Below are 19,319 nucleotides of genomic sequence, written 5' to 3'. Positions count from 1 at the left end.
TCAGCAACCTCTCTCCCCTTCTCCTCTGGGCCACCCCCATGCTGTCACTCACGTTGTGCTTGTCTCATGTTCATTATTCTGATTAATCACCCTCAAAATGATCAGCTGGAAGAGGGGGCTCCAGAGAGGGAAGGAAGGCAGGCGAGAAGGAAGGAAGGAGGGTGGGTGGGTGAGTGAGTAGGTGGGGGCTTCCCAGGTTTTGCCTTGCAAATAGCCTCTGGGCTTTCCTTTATGTGGTGTCTAATCTGTTCCCATAGTCGCCTGGGTCTGCCCATACAAAAGGCTTTCTAAGCACTGGGCTGATGTAAATGCTGACCCAATGCCCCCAACCAGATGGCAGATTTCCGTCTGCTGCAAAGCCCTGAGTCTCTACTCTTCATAATTCCTCTCTCTGAACTCCCCTCAAGGATGCCACAGACTCAGCCAGGCATTTGGACCTGGGCGATGTCTTCAGAGCGCTCCCTGGAGAGGAGGAAGGTCGAAATGTCCACCCGAGGCTGTCCATGTGTGCCTGCTCTCTGCAGTGGACCAAGCCACATTCGTCTAAGGGGGCTTTCTTTCTGTTTTAAAATATCAGCCATCTTCCCATGTCATTATTTTTTTCCCTGCAGCTCCTGCACACAAGCAAATTATAAATACATCCTCAAAGCCCTTGTCTCATGCTTTCTAGATGCTTCCCAGAAATTAGTTTTCACTTGGGTAGGGAGGAAGCTGCGAGGCAGTTCTCTGATCCCTCAAAATCCTCCCGAACCGCTGCCTCTGTGGCACAGAGCTAATGGGGTTGGAACAGAACCACAGTTTAGCCAGATGACTCAGAATTTCAGACTGACTTGTAATATATTGCTTTTTTCCCTCTCAATTTCAGTTTGAATCAGAAACTGCAACTGGAACAGGAGAAGCTCAGTTCTGATTATAACAAGCTGAAAATAGAGGACCAGGAGAGAGAAATGAAACTGGAAAAGCTCCTGTGAGTACCTTTCAAATACTTCCTGTTTGCCCTCATGCCTGGGAGGTCTGAACAACCCTGCCTCTGTGATTCAGATACCCAGATACTCAGGTTAATTTAGAAACAGACTGGCTATTTGTGTGCTCCTTGGTTTGTTTTCCTGATTTATCTGTAGATGCAAATAGCATCCTCCTAATTTCAATTCCCCTTTGGTGGTTTATGATGCCTTTTTTGTTGTTCAGGTTGCTCAATGATAAACGGGAACAAGCCAGGGAGGACCTCAAGGGCCTGGAGGAGACTGTGGTGAGTCAAGACCCTTCCAAACTCATTTCTGTCTCAAAGACCTGGCTCATTTGTGATATGTTGAATTGTTTATTCTAAAATTTTATCTTATGTGCCTTTCTTGTATATCATTTTAGACTAAAGCATTCTGTGGTGAAGTAGTATTTATATAATTTATCCCCTAGCTCTACAGAGAATCAATCAATCAATCAATCATCAATCAGTAAATCCTTAGAGCTATAACCCTGAAGCCCCTGAATGAGAATTAAACTGAATTGCAAATCAATACCTGCAGGTTAATAGCCTCTACACTTTGTGATTTACTTCTCTTCAACTCTCAACAGATGTTTATTGAGCTCCTACTAAGTGCTGGCATTCTTATAGGTGCTCAGATATACCACATAGCTGTGTGTGGTGGCACATACCTGTCATCTGAGTCTTGGAAGACTGAGGCAGGAGAATTGCAAGTTTGAGGACAGCCAGACCCTCAGCAACTTAGTAATATTCTTTCTCAAAATAAAAACTAAAAAAGGCTAGAGATATAACTCAGTGGTAAAGCGCCCTTAGGTTCAATCCCCAGTAACAAAAAGAAACAAAAAACAATGTAGATAAGATCCCTGCCCTTGGGAAGCTTGCCTTTAGCTGGAAGAGACACAAGAAACAATAAAGAAGAAAATCATGTCCAGCAGCCCCAGGGGGGTTTCACTTGACACAATCTACCCTGGTGGACCAGTGTGAACACACTGCAGAGCCTGAGGAGTCAAGATACTCACGGAAAGTTCATTACAGGTATTGTTGTAACTGTTCCATTTAGAAAGTGCAGAGGGTGGGGGTTGGGGAGGCACCCTGAGAAGGGAGCTTATGAGCAGATGAAGAAGTGAGCCATGTGGTCTGCCTGGGGGACAGACTTCCAAGCAGAGGCAACCGCTGTGCCAAGGCCCATAGGTGGCCCATGCCAGGTATGTGGAGGACCAGCAGGACCTGGTCATTGTGGCTGAGGCTAAGTGAAGGCAAAGTAAAGAGGAAAAGGCCAGAGTGGGTGCAGACCAGAGACCTATAGGGTTGTGGGTAGAGACAGGAGCGGCAGACCCCACTTCCCTTTAGGGGGTTTATGACTTGAAATCCCCATTGGTTTCCTCTGTCCTGCATCTGGTTTCCTCTGTGGGCTTCCTCTCCTCCGGCCAGCTTTTGCTGCTCTGCAGGCTGCCTGCCTGGCTCTGAGGGCCGGGGGAACACCTCAGAGTGAGCACTGGTTTTGCCCCACAGCCTGCGTTCCTACATCGGCCCCATTTGCTGAAACATGCTAGGACTTGCTCAGGGTGCAGTGAAGGAAGGCTGTCCAGATGTTGTCCATGCTGCTCCCATTGCTGTGCCACAGGACCTGGCTGGGACCAAGCCCGTGCCACGTCCTGGTGACCACAAGCTGCGGGCAGACAGCAGCCCGTGTCTGGCTTTGCTCTGAGTCCTTCGTTGGTATTTGTTGTCCCTCAAAGCCAGGTGGAGGCATAGGGACGCAGCCATTTGGGAGGAAAGGGGGCTGTGGGCGCTGAAGGAAGCTGCGAAGTCTTAAGGGAGGGCGGCCGCAGGGAGCCTGAAACGGAGCCACCTCTATGTCTGCTTTACCAGAGAAGTGATGCCCGGAATTAAGGATAATTATAGAAATCCAGGAAAATATTGAGCTTTACAATTTTACTATATTCCCACTAACCGGGGGGTGGGGGATGCTTCAGAGTGCCTCTGCCTTCACCCACACCAGCCCTTGCCCTCGCCCTCGCCTTCATGCGGTGTCTCTTACCTCTTCTATCTCCCTCCCACCCACATCTTGCTCACGCACTTGTGTACACACGTCATGACACACTCACCTGTGTTCGGCACACACCATACTCCTGCAGTCACACCACACAAGTACTTCAGGTACTCACACGGCACACACACGTGCATTGGTGTGTAAATGGCTACTCTTGCTCACTCACACGTGCCTTCTCACACTCACCCCAGTCACACCAGGCTCATTCACACACCCGCAGTGCCAGCCTCCTCTCCTGCTCCCGTATTCCTGAGTGTGATGGAGATACTTAGCAAGTTCTCCTGCATTCTTGGATGTTGGGCTGTCTACACTGATGTGTCTCCCTCATTGGTCCCTCATGTCCACTTGGTCCTGTCCCTTCTCCCCACACACCCACACCTCACACTCCTCTGGATGTGCCTGCACACATTCACTCTCACAGGCTGCTCCTGACTTGCACACGTCCAGCCCACCAAGGGCATTTCCTCTGACACAATGTGGTGGCTCCTCTTCTCCTTCACTAACCCCCTGCCCAACACACTTAAATTTCAAGGTTGGAATCCTGTGTCCTGTGCTGACTTAGACCCTTGCTTTCTCTCAGCCACAAGTGTTCCTCTGTGCCAGCCCTGCTGTCCTCTGCTACATGTGCCTTCTGGTGCAGGCCTGCTCTGTCTCCTTGGGTGTTTGGGAGTAGGTAGGGATGAGTCTCCATCCAGGGACTGGTCTGGATAGCCCACTACTGAGCACCACAGTGGCAAAGGCCAGGGACTACAAGGAGTCCCTGGGGTCCAGGCAGCACCCTGCCTCAAAAGTAGCCTGGACTTTAGGAATGGACCCTCCCCATCACCACCTGTTACATTGGTTCCTGCTGTAGTTCCTCCCTGCCCTCTGTGACAGTTAGCTGAGCCATGAGCCTTCACATGGAGGGCAGCAGCCTATGATGGGAAGAAATTGGAGAAAGTGAATCTGGAAGTGGGGACATGATAATGAATGTGATGAAGATTCACTGCAGGAAGCCAAATGATAGTTGCCTAAGCACAGAGTGCGTGAATAGAACTATTTTAAATGTTTTAAAATGCCTCTCCCAAAGTGTTTAATGTTGAACCCACGTAAAAACAAGAGAAACTTGTTTCTCAGGATTCTATATTAAAATTTGGTGCTTACATATTTTCTCATTTTCCTTTGGTAGGATGGTACTTCTTTGGAAAAATATTAACTGTGATTGCATTTAAATCTAATATAATCACCATCGAAGCAGAGGGACAGCTGGTAGGGGGCTGCAGGCATTGAGGGGTCTTAGGGCTGAGCCCCCTCTGGCAGCGGTGTGGGATAGCACATGTGCATGATGGGTAGCACTGTTCTGCACCCCTGCACCTGCATGGATAGAGGGGTGGCTCAGCCTCGGACAGGTACTGTGGCACATTATTCATAATAACAGATCCATTTGGCTTCCTGTAGAAAGTAATTTACCTCATCTGAGGTTGCAATTGACTTCAGGTGCTTCTTATTTCAACACAGAAGTGGAACTAGTAACTAAGACCTTAGGTTAACAGAAAACCTTTATTCCAAAAAGCTTAGTGTTTCCATAGATTTGTGGCTTGCTTTATTTTTTTTATTTCTTTTTCTTTTTTCTTTTTTTTTTTGTGTGTGTGTTTTTGTAAAAGCTGCTTCCATTGACATTCTATGGTAAAGTAGGTCAATTTAGATGAATTGAAATGCTTATATTGAAAAGTTTCTCCCCTCCTTCCCTAAAAGGAAAATATTTTTCAAGGAACTAGCATATCTCTTGTAGTAAATGCATGAGAATTGAACTGAAAGAACTATTTCATCTTCTGATTTTGCTAGCAAAGATCACCAGCCTTGGTTCAGATCCTCATCTCAGCAATGTTAATTCCTAAGGTTCATTTATAGAAAATAATCCAAAATGAAGGGCAAAAAATGCCCCCAAGAAGTTTATTGTGGTGTGATTTGCAACAATAGCAAAAGGGAATTATAAAACCTAATGAAGAAGTGGGTCTTATGATATGAAATGACACATCAATAAATTCATTTTAATATTTATTGAAAACTTACTATGTGTGAGTAAATATTTTTAAGATTTCTGTAAGAACTGTCTCATTTAGTCAGGACACCAGTGTAATAAGGCAACCACTGTTCTTTCCCCATACTTTTTATTGGAGCATTATAGTTGTATATAACAGTGGGATTTGTTGTTACATATTTATTTGTTCATTCTCACAATATCAAAATACAATTTGTTCAATATCATTTCCCAGTATTTCCCTTTCCCCTCTCCTTTCCCTACCCCCTGGTCCTTCTCCTCTGCTGATCTTCCTTTGATTTTCATGAGGTCCCAAATCCCATCAACTTTCTTTCCCTTTTTTCTCTCTAGCTTCTACATCTGAAAGGAAACATTTGACCCTTAACCTTCTTAGTTTGACCTTTTTTTTTTTTTTTTTTTTGCTTAACATAGTAGTCTCAACTGCTATCCATTTTCCTGCAAATGGCAAAATTTTATTTTTCTTTATGGTTGAATAGAACTCTGTTGTGTAAATATACCAGATTTTCTTTATCCATTCATCCATAGCTGGGTAGTTTGGCTATTGTGAATTGTTCTCCTATAAACATGGGTATGCACGGATCACTATAGTTTGATGACTTTAATTCTTTAGGATAACTACTGAGGAGTGGTATAGCTGGCTCATGTTGTGGTTCCATGACTAGTCTTTTGAGGAATCTCTATACAGTTTTCCATAGTGGTTGTACTAATTTACCATCCCACCAACAGTGTAAGAATGTTTCTTTTTATCCACATCCTCTCCAGAATTTATTATTGGTATTCTTGTTGATTGCCATTCTGATTGGAGTGAGATGAAATCTCAGTATAGTTTTGCTTTGCATTTCCCTAATTGCTAATGATGAACATTTTGTTGGCCATTTGTATTTCTACTTTTGAGAAGTATCTGTTTAGGTCATTTGCCTATTTTTTAATTGGGTTATTTGGTCTTTTAGTGTTGTATTTTTTTTGAGCTCTTTATGTATTCTGGATATTAATCCTCTGCCAGAGAGTAGCTATCAAAGATTTTCTCATATTCTGTAGGCTCTCTATGTCTTCTTTCCTTTGCTGTGCAGAAGCTTTTTAATTTGAGACCATCCTTTTTATTGACTCTTGGCATTATTTCCTGAGTTGTAGGGTCCTATTGAGAAGCTGTTGCGGGGCTGGGGATGTGGCTCAAGGGGTAGCGCGCTCGCCTGGCATGCGTGTGGCCCGAGTTCAATCCTCAGCACCACATACAAACAAAGATGTTATGTCCGCCAAAAACTAAAAAAAATAAATATTAAAAAATTCTCTCTCTCTCTCTCTCTCTTAAAAAAAGAAAAAGAAAAAAAAAGAAATTTAAAAGAGAAGCAGTTGCTTGTGCCTATATGTTGGAGTGGGAAACCTCATGTTACAAATAAGAAAACCGAGGCACAGAGAGTCTAGGTAACTTGCCTAGGGTCACACAGGTGCAAAGTCCAAGAGCTGCCTCACCCATGAGCTCATTGACATAACCAAACACACAAGTGAACTTGGGCCAGAGAGGATGCAGAGACATGGAAAATACCAGTCAGTTGGAGGGAGGGAAATTGGGACTGACTTTTAATTTAAACTTGTTGTATTATATTTAATGTTTACACAATAAATAAAAAGAAAACAAAAGGAGAAGGGAATCCATTTTGATGCAACACAGCTAACTAGGAATTTTTTGTGAGCAAACTTTAAAATTTTTGTGGTTGAGAAACAAATGGTTCCACCGAGAAGGGAGCAGAGGAGCAGGTTTATTCTAGTGTATTGTTTGTCGCCTGGTCTCCCAGCTTCTGCACCATCAGGGGTTCCTGATGCCAACCTGGGTCAAGGGTGCAGTGTGGTGTGGCATGGTGGACAAGTCCTCAGAGGTACAGTAAGGCATGGACCGGCTCAAAAGACAGGTTGGAGACAGGTTGGGGGTGTAGCGCAAGGGTGTGGGCGAAGTACTACAAAGAAAAAAAAAAAATGTTGGCAATGTCTGTGTTTATTGACCTGGTGCAAATGTGTCATAAATTGAATGTGTCCCTTCACTGAAGTGGCATTTTAAAATTTTTCTCTTCTAGTCTAGAGAACTGCAGACTCTTCATAACCTCCGTAAGCTCTTCGTCCAGGATCTGACCACCCGAGTGAAAAAAGTGAGTTCTATTTTTTCCCTGAATGGTTCTGAGAAGAAAATAAAAGATGGCCAGGAAGAATCATTTTCAGTTGAAATATCACTTGCTTAAATTGGGGCTGGTTGTGCTTAAAAATTAATTACTTCATGCCAGAGAATGTTATTAAAAGAATGCGCTAGAGGCAAAAATTACTTGGGAACATTTTCCCATCTGATTTTTCCTTCTTACTAAAAGGAAATCATCATGCTTTCCCTGGCCTTCATTTCAAATGAACATATATTTATTTGGCTCCTGCTGCATGAAGGCCACTATGCTTGGTGCAGGAAAATCCAGAGTGGGCTTGGCTTCCAACAGCATTGCCCTGCAACCGGGAGATGGCAAGAGCCTCCTGCTTGGATGTCAGGAGGCCTTTGGGGACTAGGTCAAAGTTTGTGACTATCTTATTTACATTCCCCAGAAATCATATAATTGGTGCTTAGTACTCCTGTTTTGCAGATGTGGAAATAGGCTCAGATGTTAAATAACTTGCCCAAGATTGTACCCTTGGGAAAAGCAGCATTAGGTTAGGATCCAGATCTGCGGGCTCTCTGCACCTGAGTTTCTTTGATCTCATGCTGCAAACTGATCTTGGGGAAATTCCATATTGATGACTCCCCAAGGGCAGCTTGCAGAAGTTTAATGAGGAATAGGAGGTGAAGACAGCCAGGGGTCACTTTAAAAATATTTAGAAGGAGGCAATGGGGAGTATTGGGCCATAGCAGAAATATGGCAGGATTGAAAGACAGTATTAAGGAATGAGTGTGTGTGTGTGTGTATGTGTGTGTGTGTGTGTGTGTGTGTGTGTGTAAATATGTATGCATGCTTGTGCATACATATTTGTCTATGTGAAGGATCAAAGGGAAAGAGGTCCAATATGGTAAAATGAGAAGGCAAGTAATGGAACCAGGTCTGAGAGGGACAGAATTAACAACATGAATGCATATACTAGGCCTGATAAGGAAAAGGGACTCATCTTCCTAGAGGGAGGTGTGGAGAATCAGGCTAGAAGCATTTGCAGAGAACTCTGTGATGAAAGAACTGGATCCTCAGTTAATGTGGGAGCTCGGTTCTTGGTGGAGAAGGAGGAAAGAGAATGGGGAGTCCAAGAAGATTAGAAGGGTCAGGCAGCTGTAGAGGGCATTTGCTAGGGACAGAAAAACAGGTTGCTGAGCAGTGGTGTGAGTGTCCAGCTGAGGGGCACAGCATGGGTGGCATACTGCCTGATAGCATAGTTGAAGTGAGTTTAGAATCTTGGAAATGCAAATACAGACAGAAGGAGAGAATGATGGGAGCTTTCAAGGCTTGATTGGCAGTGGTCAAGTAGGTAGGGGGGTGCACCATGATTATCATCAACAAAATACGTATGCCCATGGAACCTGGGCCAGGTAGGAGAGTGAGGCCAGTGCAGAGGTGATAGACTAGAGATGGGGCAGGCACCTGCTCAGAGCTGAGGACAAGGACTGAAAAGACAACAGTCTTGGAAGTCTGTTGCAAGCTCTGACCATAGGAGGCTCTGGACAGAGGAAGGGTTAAGAGCTTGAGTTCTGACTTTGCTGACTTCATGATGAAACTCTCTAGGAATAGCCTATGGTCAAGCCTCCAGTTTTCAACATGGGATCCTCTGGCCAGCAGTGTCAGCAGCACCTGGGAACTTGTTTAACTACACAAATTCTCAGACCCCATCCCAGATCCACAGAATCAGACTGGAGGCAGGGCCCAGCAGTCTGTTTTAACAAAGCCTCTTCCTGGGATTCTGATGCAGGCTCAAATTTGAGAACCCCTGTGATAGCCTGAAGAGATGGTCATAAAGCCGTTACCCTTAGAAGAAGGACAGTGATGTCATTTATGATCACATGAAGCAGACACGCTCTATGATTTTGAAGGCTAGAATGTGTCTGCACACGCATCTCCCATTTCATCTGTGCTACTCTGTTTGCCAGGAGGGCGATGTTTTTGCCAATTTCAAGATCTGATAAATTTCAAGGATTTACCCAGCACCTAGATGCTGTGACTAAGTTTGAGACTGACTCATTGAGGAGTTGCGTAGAGTTGGAAGCTGAAAGGACAGGCAGAGGCCATTGGGACTTCCTAGTGGGCATAGACGTTTGCTTACAAGCTTGGTTACTTAACCCATCCTGTGGTTGAAGCAAATTTGAACCTTGGGTTTATGCCTTCACACTGGTTCTTAATAAATTTTGGAACATTTTTCTTTTGAAAAGAAGAATCTCTATTTTCCTACCTGAAGGGAGAGATAAAGTTCCTTAAAAAAAAAAAAAAAAAAAATCACCTGCAACTTTTGAAAGCAGATCCGAAGGGCTTCCCCCGCACCCCAGCCTTCTAAAGAACAGCTCCTTCTCAGATCAGTCACATTTGGTGTAAATCAAGGATATTAATTGGGAAGTTTGTTCAGTCAAAACTTTTAGAGCTTCTCTTTATATTTGCTTTCAGACTGCTCTCAGTGGGATTGGGGTTTCTTCCTTTTAAGAAGGTTTAAAATGCATGATGCACATTATATTGGGGTGGAGGGTGGGTGGTGTGACAGGCCACCTCGCTAACTGCTCGGTGTTGACACAGAGTGTAGAGCTGGACAGTGACGATGGAGGGGGCAGTGCTGCTCAGAAGCAGAAAATTTCCTTCTTGGAGAATAACCTGGAGCAGCTCACCAAGGTGCACAAGCAGGTAGGAGAGTTCCGCCAGCTCCCTCTGCTTCCCTCGCTTTTTTGGAAAGCAGTCTCACCAGGTTGGCCACCGCATCATCAGAGAAGGCTCTGATGTTGAAGATAAAAGGAGAATGAACACACTGGAAGGTCCTTAAGAATCCTTTAGTCTTTGATGGGTTTGGTGGCCTGGGGAGGCCAGAGGATCACTTGAGCCCAGGAGTTCCAGATGAGCTGGGTACCGTCAGGAGCCTCTGTCTTTAAAAAAAAAAAAAAAGAAGAAGAAGAAGAAATCCAAAATCCTTCAGTCCTCAGTGACTTTCTTTATATATGAAAGATTTAAGTTGATTGAGACCAGAATAGAGAATTGAGAGGAAGTGCCCTAGGATTTGAGAAGTTGGGTGTTCAGAGTCCTGTTTCTTCATCCCCCCTTCCACTACAACCTTGGATGCCACCTGACCTTGGCGTCTCTCATAATGCCTCTGAGGTACCTCTGTGGCCCGGAAGGCCCCAAGGAATGTCAAGTGGACCCACTGAGCTGGTTCAGGGCTCTTATTTTTATGGCTCTGTTTCCCTGTTCCTGGTGATCTTGGGTGCCTTCTCAGATCCTTGCTGTGGCCTGGAATTTGTCCCAAGTGACAGTGATAACCAATCCAGACACTAATGATTTAGGCAGGTCGTTTGTCTCTGATCCTTTGTTTGTTTGTTTCTTTTTTATTAAGAGAGAGAGAGAATTTTTTTTTAATATTTATTTTTTAGTTTTCGGCGGACACAACATCTTTGTTTGTATGTGGTGCTGAGGATCAAACCTGGGCCGCACGCATGCCAGGCGAGCGCACTACCGCTTGAGCCACATCCCCAGCCCTGATCCTTTGTTTCTAAATGCTGGCATGTCCACAACTGTTTTCCCTTCTTAGGATTTGGGATGTGATGGAAATTGTCCCACTGTTTGGAGCACATGGCTGAGCGATGTCATTTCTGACTTGTTGGATCTTTTTCAACAAAACCTGGTGATGACAGATCAATGTGGTGAAAGTCATTCAAGCAAATTGCTGATGAGAAATATAGAAGCAGAAACCACCAGGCAACTTGAAATAGGATTCTCTGCAACTCATTATTTTATTCATGAATTCAATGAATATTGATTAAAAACCCACTCTGCCAGACAGTGGAGCTGGTGCTGGGATAAACAAAGTTGGTCAGACCCAGCTGTAGCTCCCTTTGATTAAGCACTTTCTGACTTCTAAAACCTTTCTCCATTCACCTGGATTCCAGTGATGGCCATATTGAGTAGTTTTCTTGTTAAATCTGGTGGTCAAAGGACTTAACCAAGCTAGATGGCTGCAAATAATAGGGTTGTTACCCCCACTCTTCACCCGGCCTAGCCTGTTGCTTCTTAATTGTGGGTCTTAGGTAAGAAGAAAAGAGCAAAACCCTCCTGATTCCTGTTATTCTCTGGATCTACTGAAAAGCTAGGTCCAAACTGGGTGCCAGTGGATCCTGTTGTGAAGGCGGTCCTCAGAGTGCTTTAGAACCTGCATGTGTTTTGCTAAGTGCTTTTGAATGGACTAAATTTCTCAGCTTTTTCCTGCTAATATACTAGTAGTAAAATTTTTCATACTATTTCCTACCCGCACAAACATACATTCAAGTAAAAGAGGAAGTAAATCTTGCCTAATATTTAGAGTTTCTATGGCTGGAAATGGCTTTTAATTCCTCAACCTCCACCACCGCGCCCAAATTCCTTGCAGCCCATGAATCATATTTAACAAACTAGAATCCCAGGGCATGAGATTTTTCTTTTCCTTTGCTGCTGGCTAAGTTTATGGTCATTTGAACTATTAAAGCCTACCTAGCAGGGTGGTGGTTTCAGCTGCCAGGGCTTTTCTTCCTTCTAGTCTTTTTGATTGTCCTTCCAGAGAGCAACAAAATCCCCCTGGTAACTTGCCCCCATCTCCTCCTTCCTTGCAGCTGGTCCGGGACAACGCGGACCTGCGCTGTGAGCTGCCCAAGCTGGAGAAGCGGCTGCGCGCCACCGCGGAGCGTGTCAAGGCTCTGGAGAGCGCACTGAAAGAGGCCAAGGAGAACGCCATGCGGGACCGCAAGCGCTACCAGCAGGAGGTGGATCGCATCAAGGAGGCAGTGAGAGCCAAGAACATGGCCAGGAGAGCGCACTCGGCGCAGATTGGTGAGTGCGCGCTGAAAAGTACCCGGTGATAGGGAGCAACCGAGGACACTCATCCAGGACCCTGCTGATCTGAAAGGCTGTGATGGAGCTTGCAGGCCTTGGCCCTCACAGCACCCCAAGTTCATCCCGGTAGAGTGGGAATGTCAGAGCCGCTCCCCAAGTCTGAGCTATTCCCACACTTGCTGTGGTATTCAGAACTTCCCAGCTGGATCAGAAGCCAGTCTGCGCTATAGGCAAAGGTCTTTGTTTTTAAACAGAGGAATGCTCTTAGGAATTTTGGAATATATGACTATTTCTCAGAAAGGCCTGAAGGCCCCTTGTGTTCTACAGGCAGAACCAGGAAGGATTCTGTATGTGGCAGGAAGCCTTAGGGAATGCTGCCTACTTGCAAGCACAGGTTTGGAAATAACCCGGAAAGAGCCAGATTGGCACCAGTGAGCAGGGTGTGTTTAGGATCCTGCAGGGGGCCCTTTAAGACCTATATGGATTTGGGCACGTTGCCTCCCGCAGGAAACAAGGGTGTAGTCTCTGAGTCATAATTGCCAGGTTAAAGCCATAGGAATAAAAGGGATTTAGGGATATTCTCTAAAGAAGGGATTTTTCTTTTTTAAAAATTGGAACAGTTCTCTTACCTTGTAAGGTGATTTCCCATTAGATATTGCTGTGCAGATACATTATGAACGAGCAACTTCTTGTTTCTAGTTTTAAAATACCTTTGATTGGTGATTTGTTGCATTTGTTGCATTTCATGTCCTTTGATAATCTACTGAAAACTATGACTCCTTTCTCCATATAACACATCACAGATGGAATTCTGCTTCCAGTTTCAGGGTTGTGCATATCCCTATGAAATCCCTGGGGGAACTTATGGCTCTACCTTGATAAAAGTGAAAGTCCTTTGTTTCTAATTTTTGTCTCAATTTATTTAGTTTTTTTTTTTTTAATTTAAAACTAAGCTAATTGATATGTAAATTCTCTGTCTCCTGAATGATTGTCCTGGATTGGCTAACTGTACTGCTGGAGAGCCAATTTCCCTTTTCAGAAAGGTGGTGGATGAGCATTGTAATGTCATTGTAATGTCGATGAGCATTTTGACTTTTGTCCCCTGTGACCCTAGGTATCTGGGTCACAGATACACAGAAAGAACTGAGTGTCTGTTCTCTCTATTTTTCTGTTCTTTGGATATAGCTAAGCCCATCCGCCCTGGACACTACCCAGCATCATCTCCAACAGCCGTCCATGCTATCCGAGGGGGAGGAGGCAGCTCTTCAAACTCCACTCACTACCAGAAATAAATAAAGTGAGTCCTGCTGTCTGGGGTGGTTTCTCTTTAGAGCAGCCCTGGGGCATATTTGGAAGCACAGCCATCTTGCTTTCCCAGAGCCCCAGGCCTACCATCTCAGCCACATGCAAATGGACATTTAATAGGAAAGAGTTCCACTCTGCTGTAGGATAGGCCCTGGGGTTCCAGGTGAGCAAAGGCCTGGGCCTAACCTCTCCTCAGTCTAGAGCCCTGGGGTCTTCTAGTGAGCCAGCTGGGGCAGGTGACTCTGAGTCAGGCCTGGCTTAATCACTTCCATGGACAGGTGAGGTGTGGTAAGACTCACTTGAGCTGCCTTTTACCCCTGGGACTCCCTTCTGCAGATGAACATCCACAAGGACCTTACCTGTTTGTCAACTGCATTTACCCAGAGCAGACTGAAGTGGGAGGTGACTTTGAGTCTCAGGCATTGAATATGAAGGAAGAGCCACATAATATTCATCCTTCAAACCTGTCTGACCTCAAGCAGGGTTTTTTTAAGAATTGTACTAATTCAATAAGTTATTTGTTGAGTGAATAAACTGGTAAATTTAACTTTACAAAATGTTTAATAATAGGCACATCAAAGTTATTTATATACAAATGACTAACTGAGGAAAACATAAATAATACATATCACAAAGAGAAAAAGGGAGAAAGGGAAAGGCTACAAACTAATAATAAAAATCTGTTTTCATCAAAAGTCCATATTTCCATAATAAAAATCAATAACCCCTTAGGAAAACAGACAAAGGACACAAGAATAAAGGGATCAGAACTAGAAGTACAAGTGGCTTTTAAACTTATGAAAAAGATGCTCAACGTCTATCAAAATAAGAAAAATGGAAATTAGAGCTACACTAAGCTAAGAGAAGAGAGAGGTGGCTTTAAGTCTCAGGAACTGAATTGAAAGACCCAGATAATATTTATTCTCATATATTTACTATCTGCCCTCATGTGAGGTTTTTAAGAATTGTGCACACTTGATCTCCATCCAGCTCTTGTAGCCAGATGCTTTCTCCCAGTGTCACAGAGCAAACGTGCTGGGGAGGGCAGCGTGGTTGAGGGGGCTGGAGTCAGACAGGGGGCCCTGACTTCTTTAGTGTCCTATCCTCTACTTCCTTCAAGTATCTTAACCTGAGTCTGTTTTCTCACCTGGAATGGGGAGAATCTTTTTACCTGGGTGGTTGGCAGTAATAAAAGGCTTAGATGAGGTCCTGCTTGGAAGCTATATGGCACATAGAAGTGCTCAATAAAAATGTCTGTTGCTAGTGTAGATGAGCAGTGCAGAACTTGGTGCACAATAATTGGTTGATAAATGTTGGTTTATATTCTCCTTTATGAGAAATAAGAAAATCCAAAGTGTTTCTCCTGTTCTCACAACCACTCCACACTGTTGCTACCAGGCTCTCCAGCATATACCAACTGGGCATCCTTTAATTCAATACAGTTCTGGCACCAACTCCCTGGACATAGCATGGAGCCCCATAGGTTAAGGGCTCAGTTCCACAAGACTGCCCCCGCCCCGCCACTTGCCAATGGCAAGCTCTAGGTTGTGACCTATACTTTTGGTCAACTGGCTATAAATTGGGGTTCCCACCCCTTCCCAGGTTTAGTTAATATGCTAGAGTAGCTCACAGAACTCACAGAAACATTTTACTTACATCTGCCCATTTGTTTTAAAAGGTATTAGAAAAGTTACAGATGGTTGAAATGCACTGGGGAAGGCTGGTGTGTGTGGAACTCTCATGCCTTCAACAAGTGTACCACCCCCAGGTGGCCTGTGTGGTTAGCAACCCAGAAGAGCCCCAAACCCTTTGGGTTCTTACAGAGGCTTCATGACATGGGCATGATTGATGAAATCATTGGCCACTGGTGGACAACTCTATCTGCAGTCCTTCCTCCCTGAGGACTGTCAGTTCCATCCCGCTTGATTCATGGGTGGTTTCTCTGGCAACCAGCCCTCATTCTGAGATTAATGAGGAGCAGCCCCCACCCAGCCATCAGTTATGGGATTAGCATACAAATTTCACTGATTGATTAAGCCATTCCAAGGGTGTTAGGAGTTTAAGAACCAGGGACCTACAGGAAATATTTCTTTTTAGTTTCATAGTCTTCAATTTATCTAATTGTTACAAAATAGATTTTGTATCTCTCTAGTAATATATTATAACCATTGAGTAGGGAAGGCCCATGTCTAACTGAGCATCTATTTGGTGCTGTGAGCAGATATGAAGATCTATAAAAGTAATATCTATATAAAAGCTATGAGGGACAGCATCCATTTTTAAAGAAATAACTGGGAATTTGTCAGTAGAGATTTAAAAAGTTCATAACCAATGGAATGGGGAATTGTAACTAGAAGTGAAGAAATGCTAAATCATTTACAAAATAATTAGAAATATGGTATTCTGTGCCTAGATAAGATCAAAACCTTTGTGAGATTGTCTTTCTTGATCTTTGGAATATGTCGTTCCAAAGCCTCTTCCCTGGCAGAAAGTAACCTTGACTGCTGGCTCTTCTAGTCTTGTTAGAGCCAGAGTGTTATATTCTTACTTGAGTAGCATCTGGAGATCTTTGGGACTCCCTTCTGCTTCATCTCAGGGTTTAAGGGACGTAGTCAGAACAAGTGTTTTAGACTATCCTCAAGGTTTCAGAGCCACTGGAGATGCCAACGTGCAAAAAGTCAAAGAATCCATGGTCATGCTGGCATTGGTCTCATCTGGTTCCAATGGGGGGGCGGGGCTGTCCCATGGGGACGGTTATTTTCCAAGCCTCAGATCTGGACTTAAGACAGTATAGTGCAGCAAACTAAGTATATACAATTTATAACTGGCTGGACCTAGATTCCAGTCTTGGCCTTGGTGTGTAACTCCTGTGTTTCAATTAGGCAAGTTGCTTGGCTTCTTTTAGCCTTAGTTTCCTTGTCTGGGATCGGGCATCTAGAACATTTTCTGTGTTTGGTTTAACAGTGGAGGAGATATAGAAGACTTTGTCCTTATTCAATGTCCTTATTCAATTCTTGCTTGGGGGACAGAAAAGAAACCAGGTAATTCAAATGGTTCTAAGTGCTCTGAAGATAATAAGAACAGATTAATGGAATAGAGATGGAGGCTACCATTTTAGAAGAAGAGGTTGAGAATTGAATGGGGAAAAATGGCAGCTATGCAATAACCTGGGGGAAAGTGGTATGGATGGTTGGAACCATCCAGGTGAGAATCAATGAACTGTATTTTGGAGTGATAGGAAGGTTGGTAGGGCTGGAGCCAGTGATCCTGGGAGACTATCCTAATTAGAGCTGTTGGGAAGGGATTGGGTCCCAATGAATGAGGCCTTTGAAGCCAAGGTGAGCAGTTTAGATTACAGTCTAATTTTGCCGGGGAAATGGGGGGCTTTGGGTATAAGAGGGGTGGGAATTGGTTCATGATTGGGGGAGGCCACTCTGGGCTGGATTCTGGAGAAAGGGTGTAGGTTGAGAGTAAGAGTAGGGGCTGCTGTAGGTGTCCACTTTGGAGGACACCTGTGGCACTGATTGAGGTAGTGGCAGCCAGGGTGAGAAGTGGTCAGAGTTGGTGCAGGTGTTAGAGCTAGATTCACTGTTAGGGCTGATTAAGGTAGAGAATAGGAAGAGGAAGAGAGGAGGAGAAAGGGATGGAATTCATGCCCCTAGGCTTGGACCCCAACAATTAGGTGAATAATGGTACCTTTTTAACCATGATAGGGAAATTGGGCAATGCATAGGTTTTGTGGGGAAAGCTTGGTTTCCTCTGCCTCTTTGATGTCCAACTGTGCTTCCCATCCAAGTGGGTGTGTTGATGGGCAGTTGGACCCAGGAGTCTGAGCTCAGGAGAGTCTAGGACTAAGAGTTCCTAAGACCTTGGGTATGGAGAAGGTAACCCAGAGGAAGCAAGAAGGAGCTGAGAGGAGTGAAGGGAGGGGAGAGTTAGACCATCCAGGGGACTGGCAAGTGGGAAAGTCAGAGGAGGTGGGCCCAGTAAAGGAGTCTGAGGAGAATATGAGGAGGCAGGGCCCTGGTCCTAAAAGGAAAGTGGTCGGTCAGCTCTGAGCTTGAATCAGATGATAACAGGAACTGGGTGGCAAAGCCAGATGGTAGTGACCTTGGTGGTTTCAGGGAGGAGACTTCGGGCCCAGTTAACATGGCCCAGAGAGTGGGGTGAGGAAGTAGCGTCTGTGACTGTGTGCAAACACACTCCTGGAGTCTTATTAGGAGAGTAGAGAGTTGGAGACGAAAGGTTGAGATGGGTGCCTTTTGTAAGTTGGGAGATATTATTACAGCTTATCTGTAGGTTGATGATAATGATCCAGCAGAGAAGGAAGAGGAGAAAGTGCAGGTGCAGGAAGGTGGTAGATGGGTGTGTGGAGAGGTCTGAACATTCACCGCTTATTTTCTGGTGCAAGTAAGAAGCCAGGTTATCAGCTGGGAGGGGAGGCAGGTCTGCAGGCTTGAGAAAAGGAAGGTGTGAAAGAAGGTGTGAAATGGGTCTTTCAGGTAGGGCTGAGTGCTTGTTCAAGGTCCCACACTTGATGTAGACACCCAGTTAAATATCTGTCCAGCTCCCTGGTTCTGAGAGCCCTGGAGACTGGCTCCCTTTCCTGGCAAGCTTTGACAAGTCAACGGGGACAAGTTCAAACATGTCCACCAGATGGCGCCAGGAGGGCATCGCTGAAACCTTGACTAAGAGATTCTTACTCTCTTTTTTCTTTGGTTTTTCTATATCTAGACTATTATGTCTCAAACTTGAGAAGTTAAAGGAGTAATTTGAAGAAATAAATTCTCAACTGGGAGTGGCAATGCACACCTGTAATCTCAGTGACTTGGGAGGCTGAGGCAAGAGAACAAATTCAAAGCCACCCTCAGCAATTTAGCAAGGGCCTATCTCAAAAAATAAAAAGGGCTGGGGATGTAACTCAGTAGCACATTGCCCTTGGGTTTAGTCTTCACTACCAAAACAAATAAATACATAAATTCTCTTAGTTTCCCAGAGTTGATTTAAATTATTTTATTATAACATTTAAACATTTGCAATTTTTAAATAGTCTACATTTCCTTCTTACATATCTCATACAACTATAAAGTTAAAACAGATTTAGAAATTAGATTAAAATAAGATCAAATATTCAAACTGCCCACCTTAACATAACTTAATGGAAGTTGATCTTTTGCTGAAATTTAAGAGGTAAGTGCAATGTGACCCTGGGCTGTGTTGCTTCTTGTAGAGTTTGGTGTGCCCTTACTTCTGTGGATCATCACACCATTTTTTTTCCCACACTCTTTTCCTGTTAAAACTGCTGCACAATCACAGCATGCCCTTGTGTCATGTTTTCACATGGCTGGAACACATCATTTTCCTACCAAGTCCAGTTCTTTCCTCTTTTGCTTGAAGGTGATTCAAGTCATGGAAAGTTGTGCCAACTCAGTTACAGCAAAAGCAAATGGTGCCATAGGTTCCTGGGAATGAACGCCTGGCTGTAGTAAAGGGGTCAAGTAGATAACTCAGGTGTTCATTCCCTGGACCAATGACTGTCACTGAAGGATGACTCTCCCTTCAGGACCTACTTCTTCAGGATCTTTATTGTCAACATGTTTGTCAGTGGTTAATATGAATAGCATCATTAACTTCTTCAATGGTGGGATAAAACAGACATGTCATGGAGATCTGTGGGTGTTCACCACCATTCCCTTTTGCTGCCACAACGGCCAGCTGTGACTGACCACTGTGTTTCCTGAGTGCCTGCTGCACTCAGAATCTTCAGTCCACCCTGAAAGGAAAGTGAGAAAGTGAGAGACAGGTGAGCAAGGAATGAAGGATGGAGACCAGGCAGAGATCCACACGAAGGCTTATTTGTCAAAGCTGACAACTAAAGGCACATTTCTCCATAGATGCAGAGAGGCCTCGAGATGTTCAGGTGTTGAGCTT

The 19,319-nt window shown here is 44.4% G+C and overlaps 1 protein-coding gene across 1 annotated transcript in view; it reads left to right on the top strand.

Moving 5' to 3' along the window:
- The window catches only part of Kif5c (kinesin family member 5C), a 137,117-nt gene extending 123,742 nt beyond the window's left edge, over nucleotides 1–13,375 (top strand). The window contains exons 20-25 of the mRNA XM_076866131.2: nucleotides 866–967; nucleotides 1,189–1,249; nucleotides 7,146–7,217; nucleotides 9,810–9,914; nucleotides 11,864–12,080; nucleotides 13,269–13,375. Of these exons, the coding sequence (XP_076722246.2) occupies nucleotides 866–967; nucleotides 1,189–1,249; nucleotides 7,146–7,217; nucleotides 9,810–9,914; nucleotides 11,864–12,080; nucleotides 13,269–13,375 (664 nt within the window). The remainder of the gene's footprint in view (nucleotides 1–865; nucleotides 968–1,188; nucleotides 1,250–7,145; nucleotides 7,218–9,809; nucleotides 9,915–11,863; nucleotides 12,081–13,268) is intronic.
- Nucleotides 13,376–19,319: the final 5,944 nt, after the last annotated feature.

This window comes from Callospermophilus lateralis, chromosome 9 (assembly GCF_048772815.1).
Source record: "Callospermophilus lateralis isolate mCalLat2 chromosome 9, mCalLat2.hap1, whole genome shotgun sequence".
Lineage (NCBI taxonomy): Eukaryota > Metazoa > Chordata > Mammalia > Rodentia > Sciuridae > Callospermophilus > Callospermophilus lateralis.
Note: the sequence above shows the minus strand (reverse complement) of the source record. Positions and strands in the feature narration are given on the sequence as shown.